Source organism: Lineus longissimus, chromosome 15 (assembly GCF_910592395.1).
Source record: "Lineus longissimus chromosome 15, tnLinLong1.2, whole genome shotgun sequence".
Lineage (NCBI taxonomy): Eukaryota > Metazoa > Nemertea > Pilidiophora > Heteronemertea > Lineidae > Lineus > Lineus longissimus.
This window is the reverse complement of record NC_088322.1, coordinates 13333941-13350573: the sequence shown is the minus strand read 5'-3', so window position 1 is coordinate 13350573 and position 16633 is coordinate 13333941. Positions and strand designations below refer to the sequence as shown.

At 41.6% G+C, this 16633-nt stretch overlaps 3 protein-coding genes across 4 annotated transcripts; 1 reads left to right on the top strand and 2 right to left on the bottom strand.

Annotated features, from left to right (window-relative positions):
* Positions 1 to 973: 973 nt before the first annotated feature.
* Positions 974 to 7987, bottom strand: LOC135499578 (probable Bax inhibitor 1). Its single transcript, XM_064790437.1, has 7 exons — positions 7710 to 7987; positions 6864 to 6972; positions 4687 to 4807; positions 4319 to 4367; positions 4027 to 4124; positions 3519 to 3699; positions 974 to 3094 (listed from the first exon to the last, which is right to left on the bottom strand). Exons 1-7 carry the CDS (start codon positions 7763 to 7765, stop codon positions 3001 to 3003), a joined length of 708 nt encoding a protein of 235 aa, XP_064646507.1. The 5' UTR covers positions 7766 to 7987; the 3' UTR covers positions 974 to 3000.
* Positions 7988 to 8286: 299 nt separating this feature from the next.
* Positions 8287 to 11310, top strand: LOC135499661 (uncharacterized). 2 transcript variants are annotated; one of them, XM_064790553.1, is made up of 5 exons: positions 8287 to 8384; positions 8849 to 9686; positions 9909 to 10087; positions 10435 to 10516; positions 10840 to 11310. In XM_064790553.1, exons 2-5 carry the CDS (start codon positions 8894 to 8896, stop codon positions 11151 to 11153), a joined length of 1368 nt encoding a protein of 455 aa, XP_064646623.1. In that variant the 5' UTR covers positions 8287 to 8384; positions 8849 to 8893; the 3' UTR covers positions 11154 to 11310. The 2 variants fall into 2 exon arrangements, with proteins under 2 accessions (XP_064646623.1, XP_064646622.1); XM_064790552.1 differs by lacking the exon at positions 8287 to 8384 and adding an exon at positions 8390 to 8471.
* Positions 11311 to 11493: 183 nt separating this feature from the next.
* Positions 11494 to 16575, bottom strand: LOC135499938 (glutamate receptor 3-like). The gene is made up of 7 exons (XM_064790999.1): positions 16498 to 16575; positions 15807 to 15965; positions 15100 to 15271; positions 14384 to 14601; positions 14102 to 14198; positions 13303 to 13456; positions 11494 to 12500 (listed from the first exon to the last, which is right to left on the bottom strand). Exons 1-7 carry the CDS (start codon positions 16504 to 16506, stop codon positions 12212 to 12214), a joined length of 1098 nt encoding a protein of 365 aa, XP_064647069.1. The 5' UTR covers positions 16507 to 16575; the 3' UTR covers positions 11494 to 12211.
* Between the last annotated feature and the right edge of the window lie 58 nt (positions 16576 to 16633).

Sequence of the window (16633 nt, the reverse complement as noted above, 5' to 3'; positions counted from 1 at the left end):
CTGACATGACTGCATTGTGAAAGAGGAGTAATTCACACTGCTGGGGATGGTCCCAATAGGGCTGTTTACATGTACAAGGACAAAACCAATCTAGATCAATCCCGATCAGTCAATATTGGTCTGCCGTCTGATCGCACACCGATGGAATCTTTTCTGGTTTAAGATGGTCTAAGAAATGGACACATACTGGCTTCAACATACATGTAGCACATATTTCTGAGCCTACGTCATTCATAGTGTCCCGAGTGATGTGATCTACATAGTCTGAACTAGTTTTGTTTGGTCCTGTGCAGACAGGCGCGCCCGTTCGCATTTTCGCCACTTGCGAATGCTGCACATCTGCACATGTGGCGAATGTAAAACAATGTCTGGCTAAAAATTTTGCGAATTCAATTTGAATTGCCATGATTTGACGAGAGAGTAATAGAGTTGTGCGAAAATTGGTCAAAGTCTATCAAAAAGATCCACTTCCACACCAAATGCACCAAGGAATGATCGTTAGTCAGTAAAACTTGATCATATTTGCGGGCGACCGCGCTATCACACGTGGTTGCTATCGTCTGCATTGTAGTTCTACCCGTCGCCGCTAGTGATTTTGGTGGCGCTGCTGGTCGCCTTACGCATGCATTATCGGAGTTTCCCGCTCGCTTCGTTGCCATGGAGGTTCCGGTCACGGGTTCCTCGAATCGTTCGTTGATTTGCTAGTCTCAGTACTGGCGGGCTGCCATTCTCGCACATGTTACTGTGGGCTGGGTCGGCCCCAAGATGGACCATCGATGGGCAATGGCTAGCTGACTCAATATGGCTAAAAGTGACAGCCACTTGGCTAAGAAGTAGCTAGGAGGAAAAAATTCACAGAGCCAACCCTGGCGACTGAAACCAGTTGGATTTAATAGCGCTAAACAAGTCTCATGATTATTATACATGCACTTGTAAGCCAGAGGAAAAAGATAACAAAACTCAAATACATGTATATCTTCAACTGACATTTTATTGGCAGATAAAGCATAACAGAGGGAACATCTTGAATATGTTACATTGATCAGGTAATGAGCCAGGAGGGGTGTGCAAGGCCCAATGGAGACAAAAAAACACAACCATACACATACCAGCATTTACATAGGTTTGTAGTCAAAAAAGAACAAAATCGCTTGAAACAGAAAGAAGAGTCGCCAGCATTCTTGTTATGATGATGCAACTGTCCTGATACTGATCATGTGATGAGCTTTTCAAACCTACCAAGCGTGTTGGTAAACAGACAGTTATGGGCGGTTATTTCCGCATAAATAGAGGTTGTCTCAAATAGACATTTTATGTCGTGTTATGACTCGAATAGACGTTTGGTGGCGCTCGTTTTAACGGAGACGTACCTGAAATAAACATATTGTGTCGTATCTCAAATAGACATACACTCAAATAGACGTTTGGTGGCGCTCGTATCTCAAATAAAGCGCCACCAAACGTCTATTTGAGTTATACACAAAAATCAGAAAACACGACAATATGTTTATTTGAGATACGAGCGCCACCAAACGTCTATTTGAGTGTATGTCTATTTGAAAAGCGCCACCAAACGTCTATTCGAGTCATAACACGACATAAAATGTCTATTTGAGACAACCTCTATTTATGCGGAAATAACCGCCCATAGACAGTCATGAAAACATCCATTTGTAACACACAGAGCCTTTATTCACTTGTACCAAACACACTATGGATATCACCAGTGTATTGATAAGAACGCTACCTGGGTACTGAAATCTTTGGGTATTGCATAAGATTACCGACAGGGAAAACCATATCAAAATTTCACTTCCGGGGAAAGAACTAAATCAAAACATATGGACTGAATGTTTTTGGTATTCTTTATCATCAGACAAATGGCCTACTCTTCCTTTACATGAACTATATTTATTTGAAATTCCTTGCTAAACAACCCGCTCTTTAACTCAGGGATACTGTTTAAAATATTAATATGAATGTCATTAAATTAGTCTGGATATGTACAGGTTGTGGTACATACCAATGATAACACCACCATAAACACAAAGAATGGGAACAAATACATCTGACTTCACTGACAGACAATACATAAAACGCAAAAAAAAACTAACTGTGGTTAATTTACAGCAAGGAGGCACAAATTGGTGACCTTCACAGTGGAATAATCACTCACATTTCCTGTGCAATAACGAGACAGGAATGAAATTGTATACGTTCTTAAGCTAGATTTACTGATGTCACCCACATGGCTGTGAATTACAGTGAAGGGCTTTTTGTCGAACGAGTTGAAGGCAATTAAAATGTTTCAATCTGTGATACAGAACAGCCATTTTGAGTTTGTGGTCCAGATATCAAAAGCGCTTAACTCAGGTTCAATCTCAGGCAACAGACTTAGTATGAAATGACAGGTTATCACTATCAGTCCTAACACTGAATTACAGGAACATGATTGAAAATGACATGCATGTACAAGGACAGCAATTCTGGCATGAACTTTTTAATGCCCATACAAAATGCTACTAGGACTCAATAAACCTAATTGTATCGTCTACAGATTCTTCATCAAAATTGCCAACAACAACAACTGGTTTGGTGTATGTCATATGACCTTCAAAATGACATGAGACGCCCTGTAGATTACAAAATATTTAGTGTATACAACTTTAATTTAAATAGAATTTGAATCTTTAGGACTACTAACAGTTTTAGATAAAATGATCGGCATAGATTGGCCCAATAAGAGCTAAATGCTACTGATGGTTTAGGCTTTCCAGTACTCCAATCTGAATTAGCAATGATTCTCGCATGAAAGCATTATAAAGCATCTGAAAAATTAACACTAACCCTAGTATCAACAGCACGCAATACCTCAGGAACACTGGCAAGCCCAAAGAAATGTACGACCCTACACCGCTGGCTTTGACAGATTTGAGGCCAAACTCATTGAAATCTAACACTGTTATTAGTCCTGGTGTTGACACTACTTTACAGATTGCTCTAGTTCCTCCTTTTCTTCTCTTCCTTGCTTGAAAGGATGATCATAAGTTTACGGAAAATCTGGATGAAGTCAATGAAGAGGTCGATGCAGTGCCTAAAAACAAAAGAGCAGGGATTGAGTTTGGTTAAAGGCCTCAGTTGCAGAATCCCTGACAAATTACCAAAAGGGTCATCACTACCAAACACTCCTATTGCTAACCCTAACCAAAACCTCTCGTTGACGCATTTGTCAGGGATATCAAGCCTGAAAAAGCTAAAGGGACATTTGAACAAGGTGTAATATTTGCTATTTGAACAAGGTGAAATATTTCATAAGTCCACAGTTGCCAGAATGGACAAAGAATGAGCCATGGAGCGCACCATCGTCATCGACAACTTTTCCCAGTCATTTTAGTTTTTTTTTATGCAGCGCCAATTTGGGAAATGGAGTATAAGGGGACAAATTAACAAGACTATCTTGTTTTGGACTGGTACTACCTGTTAATGGCACACATTGCCAGTAAAGGATGCAAACTCACCAAATGTAATCTTCATCCCCGCGCCGGCGTTTCTCCACGATAAGCTGCGTGTCGTACAGGATGAAGCCGCACATGATGATCAGGCCAAGGTAGAGGTTCACCTCGAAGATGAGGCGCGATCCGAGGAAAATGTTAAACAGGGACAGCATCATGAGGAGGGACAGGCCGGAGAACAGAGTGCCTGAAACAGAAATTTTACCAACAAGATGAAAGTGTGATTTCAGGGCTGTCGTGAGACAGATGTTGCTGAATATCATGTTTTTCATGCATGTGGGATGAAAAGTTGTGTTCTGCAACCCCCCCGACCCAAAAAGTGGAAGACAGCATTGTTTTTCTGAACGCATTGTTCTGAAACTAGGTTTGGGTACCTTAGACCGTTGCAACCCCTATACTTCTGGACTGGATTGAAATTTTAAAAAAAAACAGCGGTCTAATTTTTCAGTCTTTGGTTGCCTTTGATTAGTTACGTATGAATAGAGCGCAAACTGATGGTCAATGTAGTTCTTACCTCCAAGATAAAGCCAGGTCCTCTGATCACTGAGTAAAGCACACAGGCTAAAGCAGACAAAGATGACAGTCGTTCCCATGAATGCAGTCGGTACGATGCTGGAAACAAAACAAAAAACAATGAAACGCATGACGCAACACTGTCGTGTGAGTCTGAACACAGAAATTTCAGGTCAATTTTAGGCACAAAAGACCCCCTGATTGACCTGAAAGTTGTCTCATGAACTTGTTAAGGCCTAAATACCACTCATTGCAATCAGAACAAAGGAAGTAGTTGATTCATAATCACCTACCTTGGGTTAATCTGTATAACCATGCTCATCAACGGACCCATTGAAATTCCTGAAAATGTAAAATCAGGTTGATGAAGAAAAATATGTATAGTCTCATTCACAAGCACTTTCAAGCTCAACCAGGCAGAGAGAGCTGACTAGCAAAGAAAATTGCAACCACCTGTCATATTGTCATGTCACGACTAATACGAATGAAGATGACCAATGTGACAAGCCCACAATGGTCATGAGAGAGAAACCCCTGGGCCTGGAAGTAATAGCAGGTTCTGCACAGAACACTGCCAACTACAAGGCCAGACACTAGGTTTTTTACATCGTACATCAAACACATCAAAGGTACATGACTACATCATCTGCAGCTGACTCACCGGAGCAGAACGCAAATCCGACCAACATTCCCAGTCGTTTCATAAGGTTCTCCCTTGTGTTCGGGGTGATACCCAGGAGGACCAGCAGGCCAATGGACACCAGGGATGTCAGGAGGCCACCCTGAAACAGACAATTCAAGAGTGGATTATACTTAGATTAGAAACATACCTGACGAAAAATTTAAAATGCATTTAATATATTAGAATTGAGTGCTTATTTCATCATTCGAGATAATCCCTTCCAAATCTGAAATACAACATCAGAGTCAGAGCTAATAATGTTTTCGTTCATCTTCATGAAAATTCGTTGTTGATGGCCAGCTATGATAGTTTATATTCTGGACACTTTTAAAAACTTGGGTTTGGATAATGTGCTATAGGCTGTCCAGACCGATTATCAAGCAATGTTACAATGTCCAAATCACTTTTTACATTAATTACTTTTAGTCATTATTTGTTGGTAACAAACAATTCGTTTGATTTTTCTAAGTTTCCAAAATTACTTTCACTAAATATACAAGTAGATTAGAGAAGACAGACTGAGCACAAACATTTATCAAGTGGATGCACAGCTTTGAATGACATCCAATAGTTCATCACAATCAAGGATGCCAGGCCCTGATCATGTTCAATTTTTTCAAACACACTGGCCCGACAAGTTCAAAAAAGTCGGGGAAGAAACTGTTGTTGATTCCCCCTCCGCCCCAAAATGTTTTTGTTGGCCTGAAATTACCTTTTTTTGGGCTGTACAGTACCTAATCATCAACATCATATCTTGTAGCCAACAGAGCAGAATTCAACTGCGCAATCAAACAAATCAACATTGAAATGTCAAAATTGTTTGATGCAACTTACACCGCAAGTTTCTCACGTTTCGTGATATAAATGTTTACCACACCTATACCGGATACATAATGCATGTAATGTAACTTTATAATATAACAGCCATGGCAGAATAATCTGAAATTGAAGGGCTAGTTCTGGGGCTATCAAATTCGATGAAGAGTATCAGAATCGACTGCGGTAGGAATTCTTCACGAGTCACTTTTCATTTTCAATACGTACATGTCAAATTTTACCTGGTTAGTATTGATCATTATATAATCAGATTCATTTTCAACAGATGCAAACTGCACCATGATACATGGTACTCTCATGACTCTGCCTGCTTGCCGTATCAGGGTGTAAAATGGCTCTGCTATGCATTGTTTCAGCCCTAGGAAGTTAATTGCACAGTGAAATTCAAGTACAACTATTAGAAGTAAGAATCATAAACAAATGGATGGACGGAAGTAAAATGCACATATTTTTAAAAACTATGTGGTCTTCGTTGTACATCAACGAGTTTTGATCATCTGACTTCAGGTTCAGAGTTCTGACCTTTTCACCTATACTATACAACATGCGAAAGTCAAAGGCATTCAGGCAAATCTCACGACCTCACTCAGATGAGAATAACAAAATCCCACATAGACAAATGATAGAGAAGTCGGCTTAGGCCATCGGACGTGTTCCGAGTGTGTGCATTTGTTTTGTTTGGACTCCAATTGGTCTTTGACGAAAAGGCCTAGGTGGCACACAGTCACTATACTGTGATATAGTCATGATTCATGACAACCAGACACATGACAGGAGAGCCTATAGATAATGTAGAACTATAGAGTAAGATTTCACTGGGCAAATTCCAATTTCCATATTCGATTTTATCAAATCTAATGCATTCTGAATGGTATTCACCATATAATTTTTAAAAACTCACTAATCACTGGAATAAACTGTACAATGTAAAGCAATATCTGGTAATCATACGGCAATGAATTTAAAGTCACCTGCAAAAACTCTGATAGTGACAAGGCACCTGGTTAAAATACATCATTAGGCACCTGGTAGTTGTAGTTGTAGGCCTACATTTTTGTACCTCTCTCAAAAATTACCGAACTTTAGGGTTAACCATAGCATATGCATACATGGCATAGGCAACACCAAATAAATCTTATCAAAACCCTTCACTTCGGTCAGTTACTGACCAAAACAGACTAAAACTACTGAGAATTAGATTGATCTATTCTAAAACTCCGACGACAAAACTTCAAATCAGAATATTGCCAATTTGGGAAACATGGAAAAGTGCTACATGTATAGAGAAGAATATTATTATTATTATTTGCCTCACTCACCTGGAAAATTCCTGTGAAGAGATGGATATATCCACCAACTGCTGCCGACAGCATGGCAATGGCCAAACAACTGTAGACATTCTTCAGATGGACTCGTACAGGCTTCTCTCTGAAATGATACACCGGCATCACTCAAAGTCAGATTTAATACGTAATATATGCCAAGTTCTCCACTCAATTTTCAGGGGCGCATCTAGCCATCTGGGTTGGGGGGAGGAGGTACTATTACTAAGGCTCTCTGGGGAACGGGGAGGGGGGGGGGGGCAAAACTACCCTTTTAAGAAGGTTTTCACTCGATGGTCTAAACAGATTTTTTGGTGACTTCTGCCACTGGGGAGGCATAAGCCCCCCACAAGCTAAGCCCCTGATTTTCTTGACTTGACAGTTTTGGTCAAGTGATATAATAAATTGGCATTGAAATAACGTAGGCCTACACTGGCTACATATGTATATATAGGCCTACAGCTAGTTACTACTAATACTAGTACACTCACACAAACTCAACTGGGCCGATTAATGCTGTGAATGTCAGGGCGATAGGGCCAATCTATGATATATTCAAACAAAGTGAGTGCTTGCCAACACAGCACCAGCTGCCACAGACACAGCGTCGACCTATGCCGTACGGAGCAGTGCGTGTGATGTCAAGTGTAGGCCTAGGCTACACAGTTCGTGCGTCGTCTCGAGTCGATGTCAGAATCTGGGACATCGAACGCTCTGAAAAACGCACGGTTTACACCAATTACACCCGTTAAAACCACCACTTATTTGGTATCTTCTGATTCCCTAAGATCTTATTAAGAACTATAATGCATAAAATCGGGAAATATATACAGTTATACTCACAATTTATCAAATTTAAAGGCCGCAGCCCATCGGTCAAATTGTGGTTGCGTCGCCATTTTTCTGATATTTGTACGTCGCTTAGGGTTTTGACAACTGAAATCACTTCCTGGTTGAGAAAGTTTCGTTTCTTGAATAGGAAAAAACTGAAAAACTGTTATTCAGGCACCTCCTTGACGTTGAAAATGTATCTCTCTGCCTAAAAGAACTCGCTGATAACCAAATAAGCTCATAAATCGAATTGTAACTCGTTACTAAAGTAAGGACACATCATCATAAATAAATGCCGCTTAGAACACTGACAAACTGCGCAATTATTGACTACGTAAGCCTATACTTTGTAATTGTGTATCTGAAATCAACGCGCATAAAGATATTCATATTTAATTTCATCCTTTTGTCAATATTCGATCGGTTTAATTTAGTCTGGTCACTCTAAGGTTTTGTAGAACAGCAGACGATCTGTATTAACTAGATTATTACCAGGTTTGAATTTTGAATATTGAATGAGCCTTCTGGGCTTTCGTAGATTTGGGACGGTTCCATTCTCCAAGCGTCGACAATGGTGAACATTATTATTGAGCCTCACTCGACCTCCTTCGAGAACACATTGTTCGAGAACGGGGAGCCGAATACTAACAAATCGCGTTCGGCTGACTGGCTGTTCCACATTTTAAGGTAACCCAAGATGTCAGCGATTACGAGAATCAAAATTTCTCGTTTTTTGGTGAAAATTTGCTAAATATCAGGAAAACAAACTAAATGGTATAAGCAAGGCCGTAAAACTGTAGAAATTATGACATCGTACCCATAGCTTACATTTGATTGACTTTTTCATCCTTCTCTTGAGTGATTTTGAGTGACTGTTAGTGGGTTTTTAAAAAAGTGAAGCTTAGCCTGTATGATGTATATAGCCTAGTACTAGTAGTGTATTAGTGTACTGTAGGCCTATAATAGAGACGTTTAGAAATCGTACGTGTGTGTAACGTTTCAGTAGTTTGTGCAACTGTTAAGGAATAAAGTCCCTAATTGATCGTATAGCAAGCACACTTTGTAAACAAGTTGCTGGTCAGGATGCTGTAGGTATAGCCCTAGGAGACCCAACTTATTCTTCTTCTTAGTAGTTTTATCTACTTTTTCAGATTTTATGAGCACCGACTGACCATCTGACTGACTGAGTCTTGTCAATGATTCACTTTGCCTCTGTATTTGGAGTCAAAATGTCCCAGGTCAACATTCTAAGGTTTGTGGCGTGGAGTAGTCTATCACCAAATCTGATATTACGGGTTCGGACACCGTTATCTCAAGCTCATCAAGTAAAAAATAATAAATGCTTTGCTCAGCCATTTAGATCTCTAGAACTTTGCACAAAAAATGTTGACGCATCTGGTCTGGTATTGGCCAAAAATATCGCTGGAAGTTTCTGCCCTGTTTGTTCCATTAGTTCAAGCATTCTCACACCAAAGGTGATGTCAGTTCCTGCTATCTTGAGCAATTCGAGAAACTTTTGCACAAATAGTCCGCCGTACGATCCGGAAAAAGATGCATTCTTACAAGACATCCTGAAAGAATTTGGCCGAGATTTTTCTTCTGACATTAAGAATTCTAATGATGGTGTCTCTGGTGAGGTTGACTCGGGTTACGAAAGTGACAGCGATACGAATTTAAAAAAGTCCGCAGATAGTTCTAGTTCTAGTTCTAGTAGTGATAGTGACAGTGATTTGGATGACAAGTCTTCCAGTAGTGAGAGTCAACGTTTGAGTGACCGAGAATGGGATGCTGGAAAATGGTCTCAAAGGGGTCAACTCTTGGAGCCAGTGGTGAAAGAGGACGGACCAGGAAAGTTTGAGGAGGCCGGTGCCTTGTCAGCAGAGGTGAAAGACAACACACTGGATGACTATGAAGAGATTGAGGCCTACTCGGATGAGAATGAAGAGGTCGAGGAGATCTATGAACGGGTCCATGTCATACAATTAGAAAGTAAGATCTCATTCTGACAAATGATTATTCTAAGTCATTGATTTATTCAGAAACACTTTGCAGTGAAATGGTGTTGGCAGCAAAATCTGAGCCAAAAAACATGGAAATTGGCCGGCTTGGAGCCAGCGTGACAAAGTTGTAGCATACAACTCCCACATTAAGATTGGATGGCTAAAAATGTATAAATCATTGTGTAATCTGTTCTCTGTGAATGTATTTCAGGAGGTGAAACAGGTGTGTTCGACATTGATGAACTTGTCGCCGTCCTTCGGGATGAAAATGCCATCGACCTGATCGTGATGGCGGTGCCAAAACGATTCAACTATGTTGACTACATGGTGGTGGCTTCTGGGCGGTCTGTGCGGCATATACGAGCTATGGCTGAATATTTCAAGTTCTTGGTAAGTCTTGTGTTTGCTCAGTGTTGGCCAGTTCATTTATTTCCTCGAGTAAAGGGTCAGCGGCTTGAAGGGGCAGCCTCTCTCGTCTAGTAGTTTTATGTCTGACTCCTAATCACATCTGTGTGGTATCAGCTGACATGGTCATTCATAACCAGTCACTTTTGACCATTGAGAAGTTACTTTTTTCTTTGTCATCTTTGTTTTAAATGAGATGTAAAATGAGATTTCTTGTACCTTCCCCTGGACCAGGGAAAGGGCTTGCTGCATTGCTCATTGAGAGGCCTGGTCCTCTCTGTAGTTTGTTGGGGCGCCTATTTGAAAATAAATCGTCCTCGTCTCTTTTGTAGCATAAAAAGAAGAAAGGGAAGAAGGACCACTACCTGAAGATAGAAGGTCTGGATGCCAAGGATTGGGTGGCAATGGACTTCGGTGAGAATTTATTGTGATGACCAATTGAATATTGGTAACTTGGTTCTGATCCACTATCCTCTTTGATCCACTCTTCAGGTGACAATAAACTCACTTGTGGCTGCAGTACATTATTCAAGGCTCTATGCATGTGAATAATCTCTGTTAGCTAAGTAGCTGGCACCATTCACAGATTCTACTGGGTGGAGTAAATCAAGCAGTGTTCAGTGCCTTGCCAAAGGACATAATATTTCTCTTTACGATAACTTTTAACCAACAAATTGTATGCCTTACACTCTAATTTCAGTGCCATGGATCCTCAAATCTTTTTGTTTTCGTTTCAGGAAACATTGCTCTTCATCTGTTCATGCCAGCAATGCGGGAAATTTACGACTTGGAAAGTCTGTGGGCACTCGGCGGGCAATATGACAAACAGACAAAGCAGCAGGACGACGCCTATGCTTTCCTCTTTGACCAGCAGGCGGCGGTACCAGGAGTGAGCAAGGACTTGGATCAGTCTTCGCCAACAGCATTTAATTCTGATCCTAAACAACAGGTGTCAGACGGTGGTGAAAAGGACTCATACGAGATGCACTCAGATCAGTGGCACCAAGTTGAAACAACAAACTTTGAAAATAAAACTGATGTAGAGAGATGAAACTAATAGGACTCTATAGGGTTAACTTGTTAGAGGATGTGGCAAAAATATATTTTTCACAAAGAAGTGGGTTGCTGAAATTTTGTGTTCCATTATTCTTCACTTTATCTGTGAGGTCTAATTTTGCTAAACTGCTGAACATTACAAAGAGAATGGTCGGAAGAATATACATCTTTTAGTTTCTCTGTGAATCTGTGGATCCCCTCCCACCTTTGATCTTGGAGTTCTGGCTTCAAAAAGTCACAGGGCTGGGGCTCCACTCAACAGATCCATGCTCTAAAGAACCAAACCGAAAAGTCGTATTTTTTTTCGATGATTTTATTCATCAAAAGGTATGGAGACCTGGAACAATGTTAACAACAGAAAAGCCACATTTTTTACAACAAACAAAATTATGACAATGCATGACCCCTTCCCCCTCCAAACAAACAGTAAAATTATCTCTAGCTTTTTATTTTCGCAAAAGTACTGTCTAACGCAAATTAAAAGGTGTGAAAATTTCAACACTACAGCATGAACTATTGAATTTTGGCAAAAAATGTAATTTTTAATCGCTCACCAGGCAAATTTGTGAAATTTTGGCGTCACAAAAAAGGTACTTGACACTGTCTGGTATTGACATCCTTAGATTTTATTTTCAATTCCGTCAAGTGACTCTGCGAGCTTCTTAAGGTACACCACACTAATTAGGTGATACTCATTGCACTCATGTTACTTGGGCAATTTCCAGGTCTTGAAAAATTCACAGCTTATTTCGTACACCTATTTAAATACACCTCGTGAAATAAATTTGGACAATTTATTATTTAAGCAGCTAAGATCAATGAGGACAATCCATCTACTAGATGTCAACACTGAGTGCCTTACAAACAAATAACGTCATGACGTTCGTACCATATTAATGTATTTAAAGTTTTGTTGATTTACAGTTTGCATAATATTTTAAATTAGTTTGTCCACATGACAAGTGACGAAGTAAGCAAATACCAGGGTTGAACTATAAAGTACATGCCGGTGGCAGTGTTGGAAAACCGGTCCACCAAATACAACACTTACCACTAATGGATTATAAATGGTTGCACTCGTGTTCTAAAATTGTCGTTTTGACTATCTGCGCTACCAGGCACAATTGCCTTGTCCTTCCGTTTCAGGTAAAAATAGGCCAACTCCACTGCAAAGGCTACAACAGCACCAATAAGCCCAAAGCCGCACACGTAGAAGGCGCCCTGGGTGTCGGAGAGTTTGGCAGGCTTTGATTTGCTGTACGTCAGACCGGCACATTTCTGTCTTGGTATCCATCTCTTGCTGATTTTGTTCATGAGGCCAGTTTCAATCATCCGCTGGATTCTGTAAGAAACATTTCATTAAGGGCTTCAAGCACGAGGAAAGTGCAGTGCTGTTGCTGACAAGAGTCAGTCCTTCGAATGAGATTCAAAACCGAGGTTCCTTGTACCTGGTGTCTATGCCAGGGCAAACTAAGACCCCCACCAAGTGAGAAACATGAGTAGCTTGCGTGGACTCTATCTCTCTCGCCAAAGTCGGACCACTAGGCCAATAAACCCAATTGGCGCCTAACCGTAGTGGCACGCAGGATACGCTCATCCCGCCTTGGAGGAGGATTACTCCTAGGAGAATGACCCCTCCAAGTGCAGAGCGAACGCTGAAGAAGAAGCATCCTGAGCTTCAGGTTTTTGATACTCCTACGTCCCATACAGCGAGAGCTGGAGCATATGGAAAACCACTGGGTGCCGAGGATGAAGAAGAAGAAGCTGACAAGAGTAGGTAGTGTCGCCAACTATCATGCATGTTAGAACCATGCATTAATAGTTTACTTGTGTCCTTTGTGCTTTAAGCCCTTGAAATACACTATCAGTGCACACCAATAATACCTAGCGACCCTGTCGATCTCTTGTCGGCAACTTTTTTCTTCAAATTTGCACTAATCTCCTGCATTCTGTTTGCACTTTTAGAGAAAACAAAGTAGAAAGAGTAAGAAGATTGGAACTGCACTGCACTAATTAAATATTCAACCCCAGTCCCTCCTCCACACCCCATATTGCAATTGCAGATTCCCCCTCCCATCTCTGGTTGGACCTCCCAAAGAGCAAATGTCACCTAACCACAAAAAAACTTTGTCTGGATGACTTACTGTTCTGAAAACATCCTCTTAAGCGGTGACCCCTTCGGCACGCCAATACCATAACTCCCAAAGAAGAACTCCTTCTTTGGGACTTTCTTCAAATCACAGTTGTTGGCCGCTTCGTCTTCATAGAAGGACCGTTCAGCAATCATGACAAATTTGCCTGAAATGGTTAGACAAAGGTCTATGGTCACCAGCGTACAACACCCTAAAGCTTTGTTAATTCAGGCGCAGTTGATAGATGCGTATCATGCTTATGTGGAGTATAGCCTAAAGGCACCTTCCCCATAGAGGTATACGGTATACTACACTATACGCGAACAATGGCTTCACAAAGGGTGCATGACCATGAAACTATTGTTCGCGTATAGTATAGTATAGGGTAAAGCTCTATGGAATAGGTGCCTTAGGCACCTTCTCCATAGAGTTATACCCTATACTACACTATACGCGAACAATGGCTTCACAAAGGGTGCATGACCATGAAACTATTGTTCACGTATAGTATAGTATAGGGTATAGTTCTATGGGGAAGGTGCCTCATGGTTCTGAGGCTGGTCAACTGCCAAATTTAGAGGAACCAAAAACATTTTACATATGAGAGATGTTGATGCTGGTAGTATTGTGATGAGGAAGGAGGTTACTGCCATACTGAACTTCCAGCAGTATCTCCAACCTAGCCTCTGCCCATACTTTACAAGCCTTGTCTGGAAGCTGAGCAATGTCCATATATTGAGTGTCAAGATGGGTTACTGCAGTATTGTCCCAAACACAATCCTAGTTGTGGATTCCCACTAAGGTATCCTACCTTCAAGCACCATTTTCTTTCCATCAGCATATGTGTCGGGCTGGTTTTCTTTGTCCATTCCTGCCCAGACTCGTTGAGGGGGGCCTTTCGTTGACTTCTGAAGTGAAACATAACAAAAGCATTATATTATATTCAGGGTCTTCAGATTGTTCATCAAAGCAAACAGCTTCAATAAGTGCCTCGTTGTCTGATGGAGACCGACCACCACCAATGAATCTGGGGAACCCTTGAGCTCTCGTGTTTCAGCCAGCCAGGCTGTTGAAGTTGGGTAAACTCACTTACCATCAATAAGTTCCACAAGGCACTTCCCCTGACCGTCCCATAACCCAGCTTGCTCTGCTCAGCCAGTTCGTTGAGGTTCGTAATAGGTAAACTGACTTTCGTTACTGTCAGGAAAGCAATGAGGTTGCCGGTGTAGGTGGCCATCATCACGAGGACGAAGATCCACCAGACCTTCACGAGGATTCGGCCGCTGACTGAACAGGGCACGTCACACCCACCTGAAACCAAGCAATGGGTGAAATACAGCAGAACCTCTCTATCACGGATACCCTCGATCCTGACAAGTGCTGTCATTAATAGAGAGGTCAAATTAAAGGGAAACAACCAATTAGGGACCAAAACTAATCTCCTTTATGGAGAGGTTGTCCTTAATAGAGAGGTGTCCACTAAGGGAGGTTCCACTGTAACAATAAAAAATGCTTTTGTAATTATTAAAAATTTTATATCGACCTCATTGAAACGAAGCGTGGCTATGCATTTTATAAAATCGGCTATCCTCTTCTTTTTCGGTGTTGTGCGTAACCGGTATCCCTTCGTTTACCGCCGATAATCGGCATGCAAATGAACGCCGAGGAGGAGCGGGCATATCAGCGGGTTAAGCGACGAGAAAATACGGGGAGCTTAAATTACCCCCATTCTGAACCACATGGTCTGATACTGACTTCCTATAAATATTGATAAGATGCAAAAACCTTGGTGGTCACGGAGAAACCTACCCTGAGTTAACAGAGCACCGTACATATACCAAAAACAGGGGAAGTATCTCTGCATGTTGACCGCCTGCGGGTAACAGCTCTCATCCTGGTTGGTGTAGAAGGGCGAATACTTGGTGAAAAGCCAGAGAACAAGAGCCATGGCTGGGATAACAAACATCATACATAGCCAAACCTAGAATGCAAAAATACCACATTAAATCGGGTTGTGATGAAACTAATATTAGACTCACCAACGTCCCTTCGCTATGAGAGAACTCGAAGGTGAAGAACTTCCCGGGAAGAACTTTTAGCAAAGACATGGCGATTCGAAAGCACGGAGAAATCAAACTTGGGGATGTACTCAGTGGGAAAATAGAGAAGATGACACATTTATCTTGATCACCTTTACATATCAATGTATATATTAATCCGAGGGCCCATACTAGTTTCTGCACTAGACGGTGCTTTCACCAGATCGCATTGACTTCTCTGCAGTCCTTTTCATCATCCTAATCTGTTTTCGACAGGACGAGGCCGGTCCACTGCGTCCGGAGTCTACAGATATTGCATACGGGCTCAACATCAAAGCCACCGCCCGTTTCGCTAGACATAGCATTTAGACCGGGCCCTTCCCACTACAAGTGCGTCTGACTCTGTGGACTTCATAGCTCTGTGTCATCTATGTAGAGTGTCCGTAATCCGATGAAGGCACAAGATAAACCACTTACATATTTATGAAGTGGTTGGAGATAAACTAACAATTTGCTTCCTTCGCCTGGGTTCTTCAGCATGATGATGGCCGGTTCAAAATAATAGGCATCGGCGAAGTCGACCACGGATGCCCTAGCTCCGGTGATGGTGTGGCCGGCAGCGGCAATGTCAATCTCCTGAGAACAATTTAAAGCAATCTGCCAATCAATCAATCAATCAACTAATCAATAAACTAATCAATCAGTTAATCAATCAATTAAAGAAGCTGTCAGACCAGCGATGTGGAAAGATCGATTGTGTAAACTCTTGCCGTGGGTCTGATTCCCGGCCCGGTCACGTCAACTGTTCATTTGATAGACAGGGCGTCTTCCCTCTAGTTTCCTCTTACCGCAGTCCTCTGTATTGTAAATTGCCCACTGTTTAAAGCCTGATGTTCTAGTTCAGTGTCGGTCTTCACCCTCCCGAGACTCACGCCACACGCTTCGAGATTTTGCGTAGGGAGTTTTCGCAAATCCCCCGACCGAATCGCCAACGCGAACGCCTTTCCCATTGTTCGACCCCTCCAACGATGTCAAACAATAGGATAGGCGTTCGTGTTTGTGTTTCGGGGATGCTCTTCCCGACGGCTCACCAAAAACGCCTTTCATTTGCCCCCTCCCCATGACCAAATATTTACGGGCCCGACATTGCGATTACAAAAAACTTTACCCCGTCCATTAGTTGTCGAATTATTCCATTCCAATTCCCTTCTTCGTCTGGTGCCCCCCAGTATTTGTCCTCAGGCTCAACGAAATAATACCTGAAAGGTAAGAATTCTACTTTGGTCATACCATGTATACTGCAA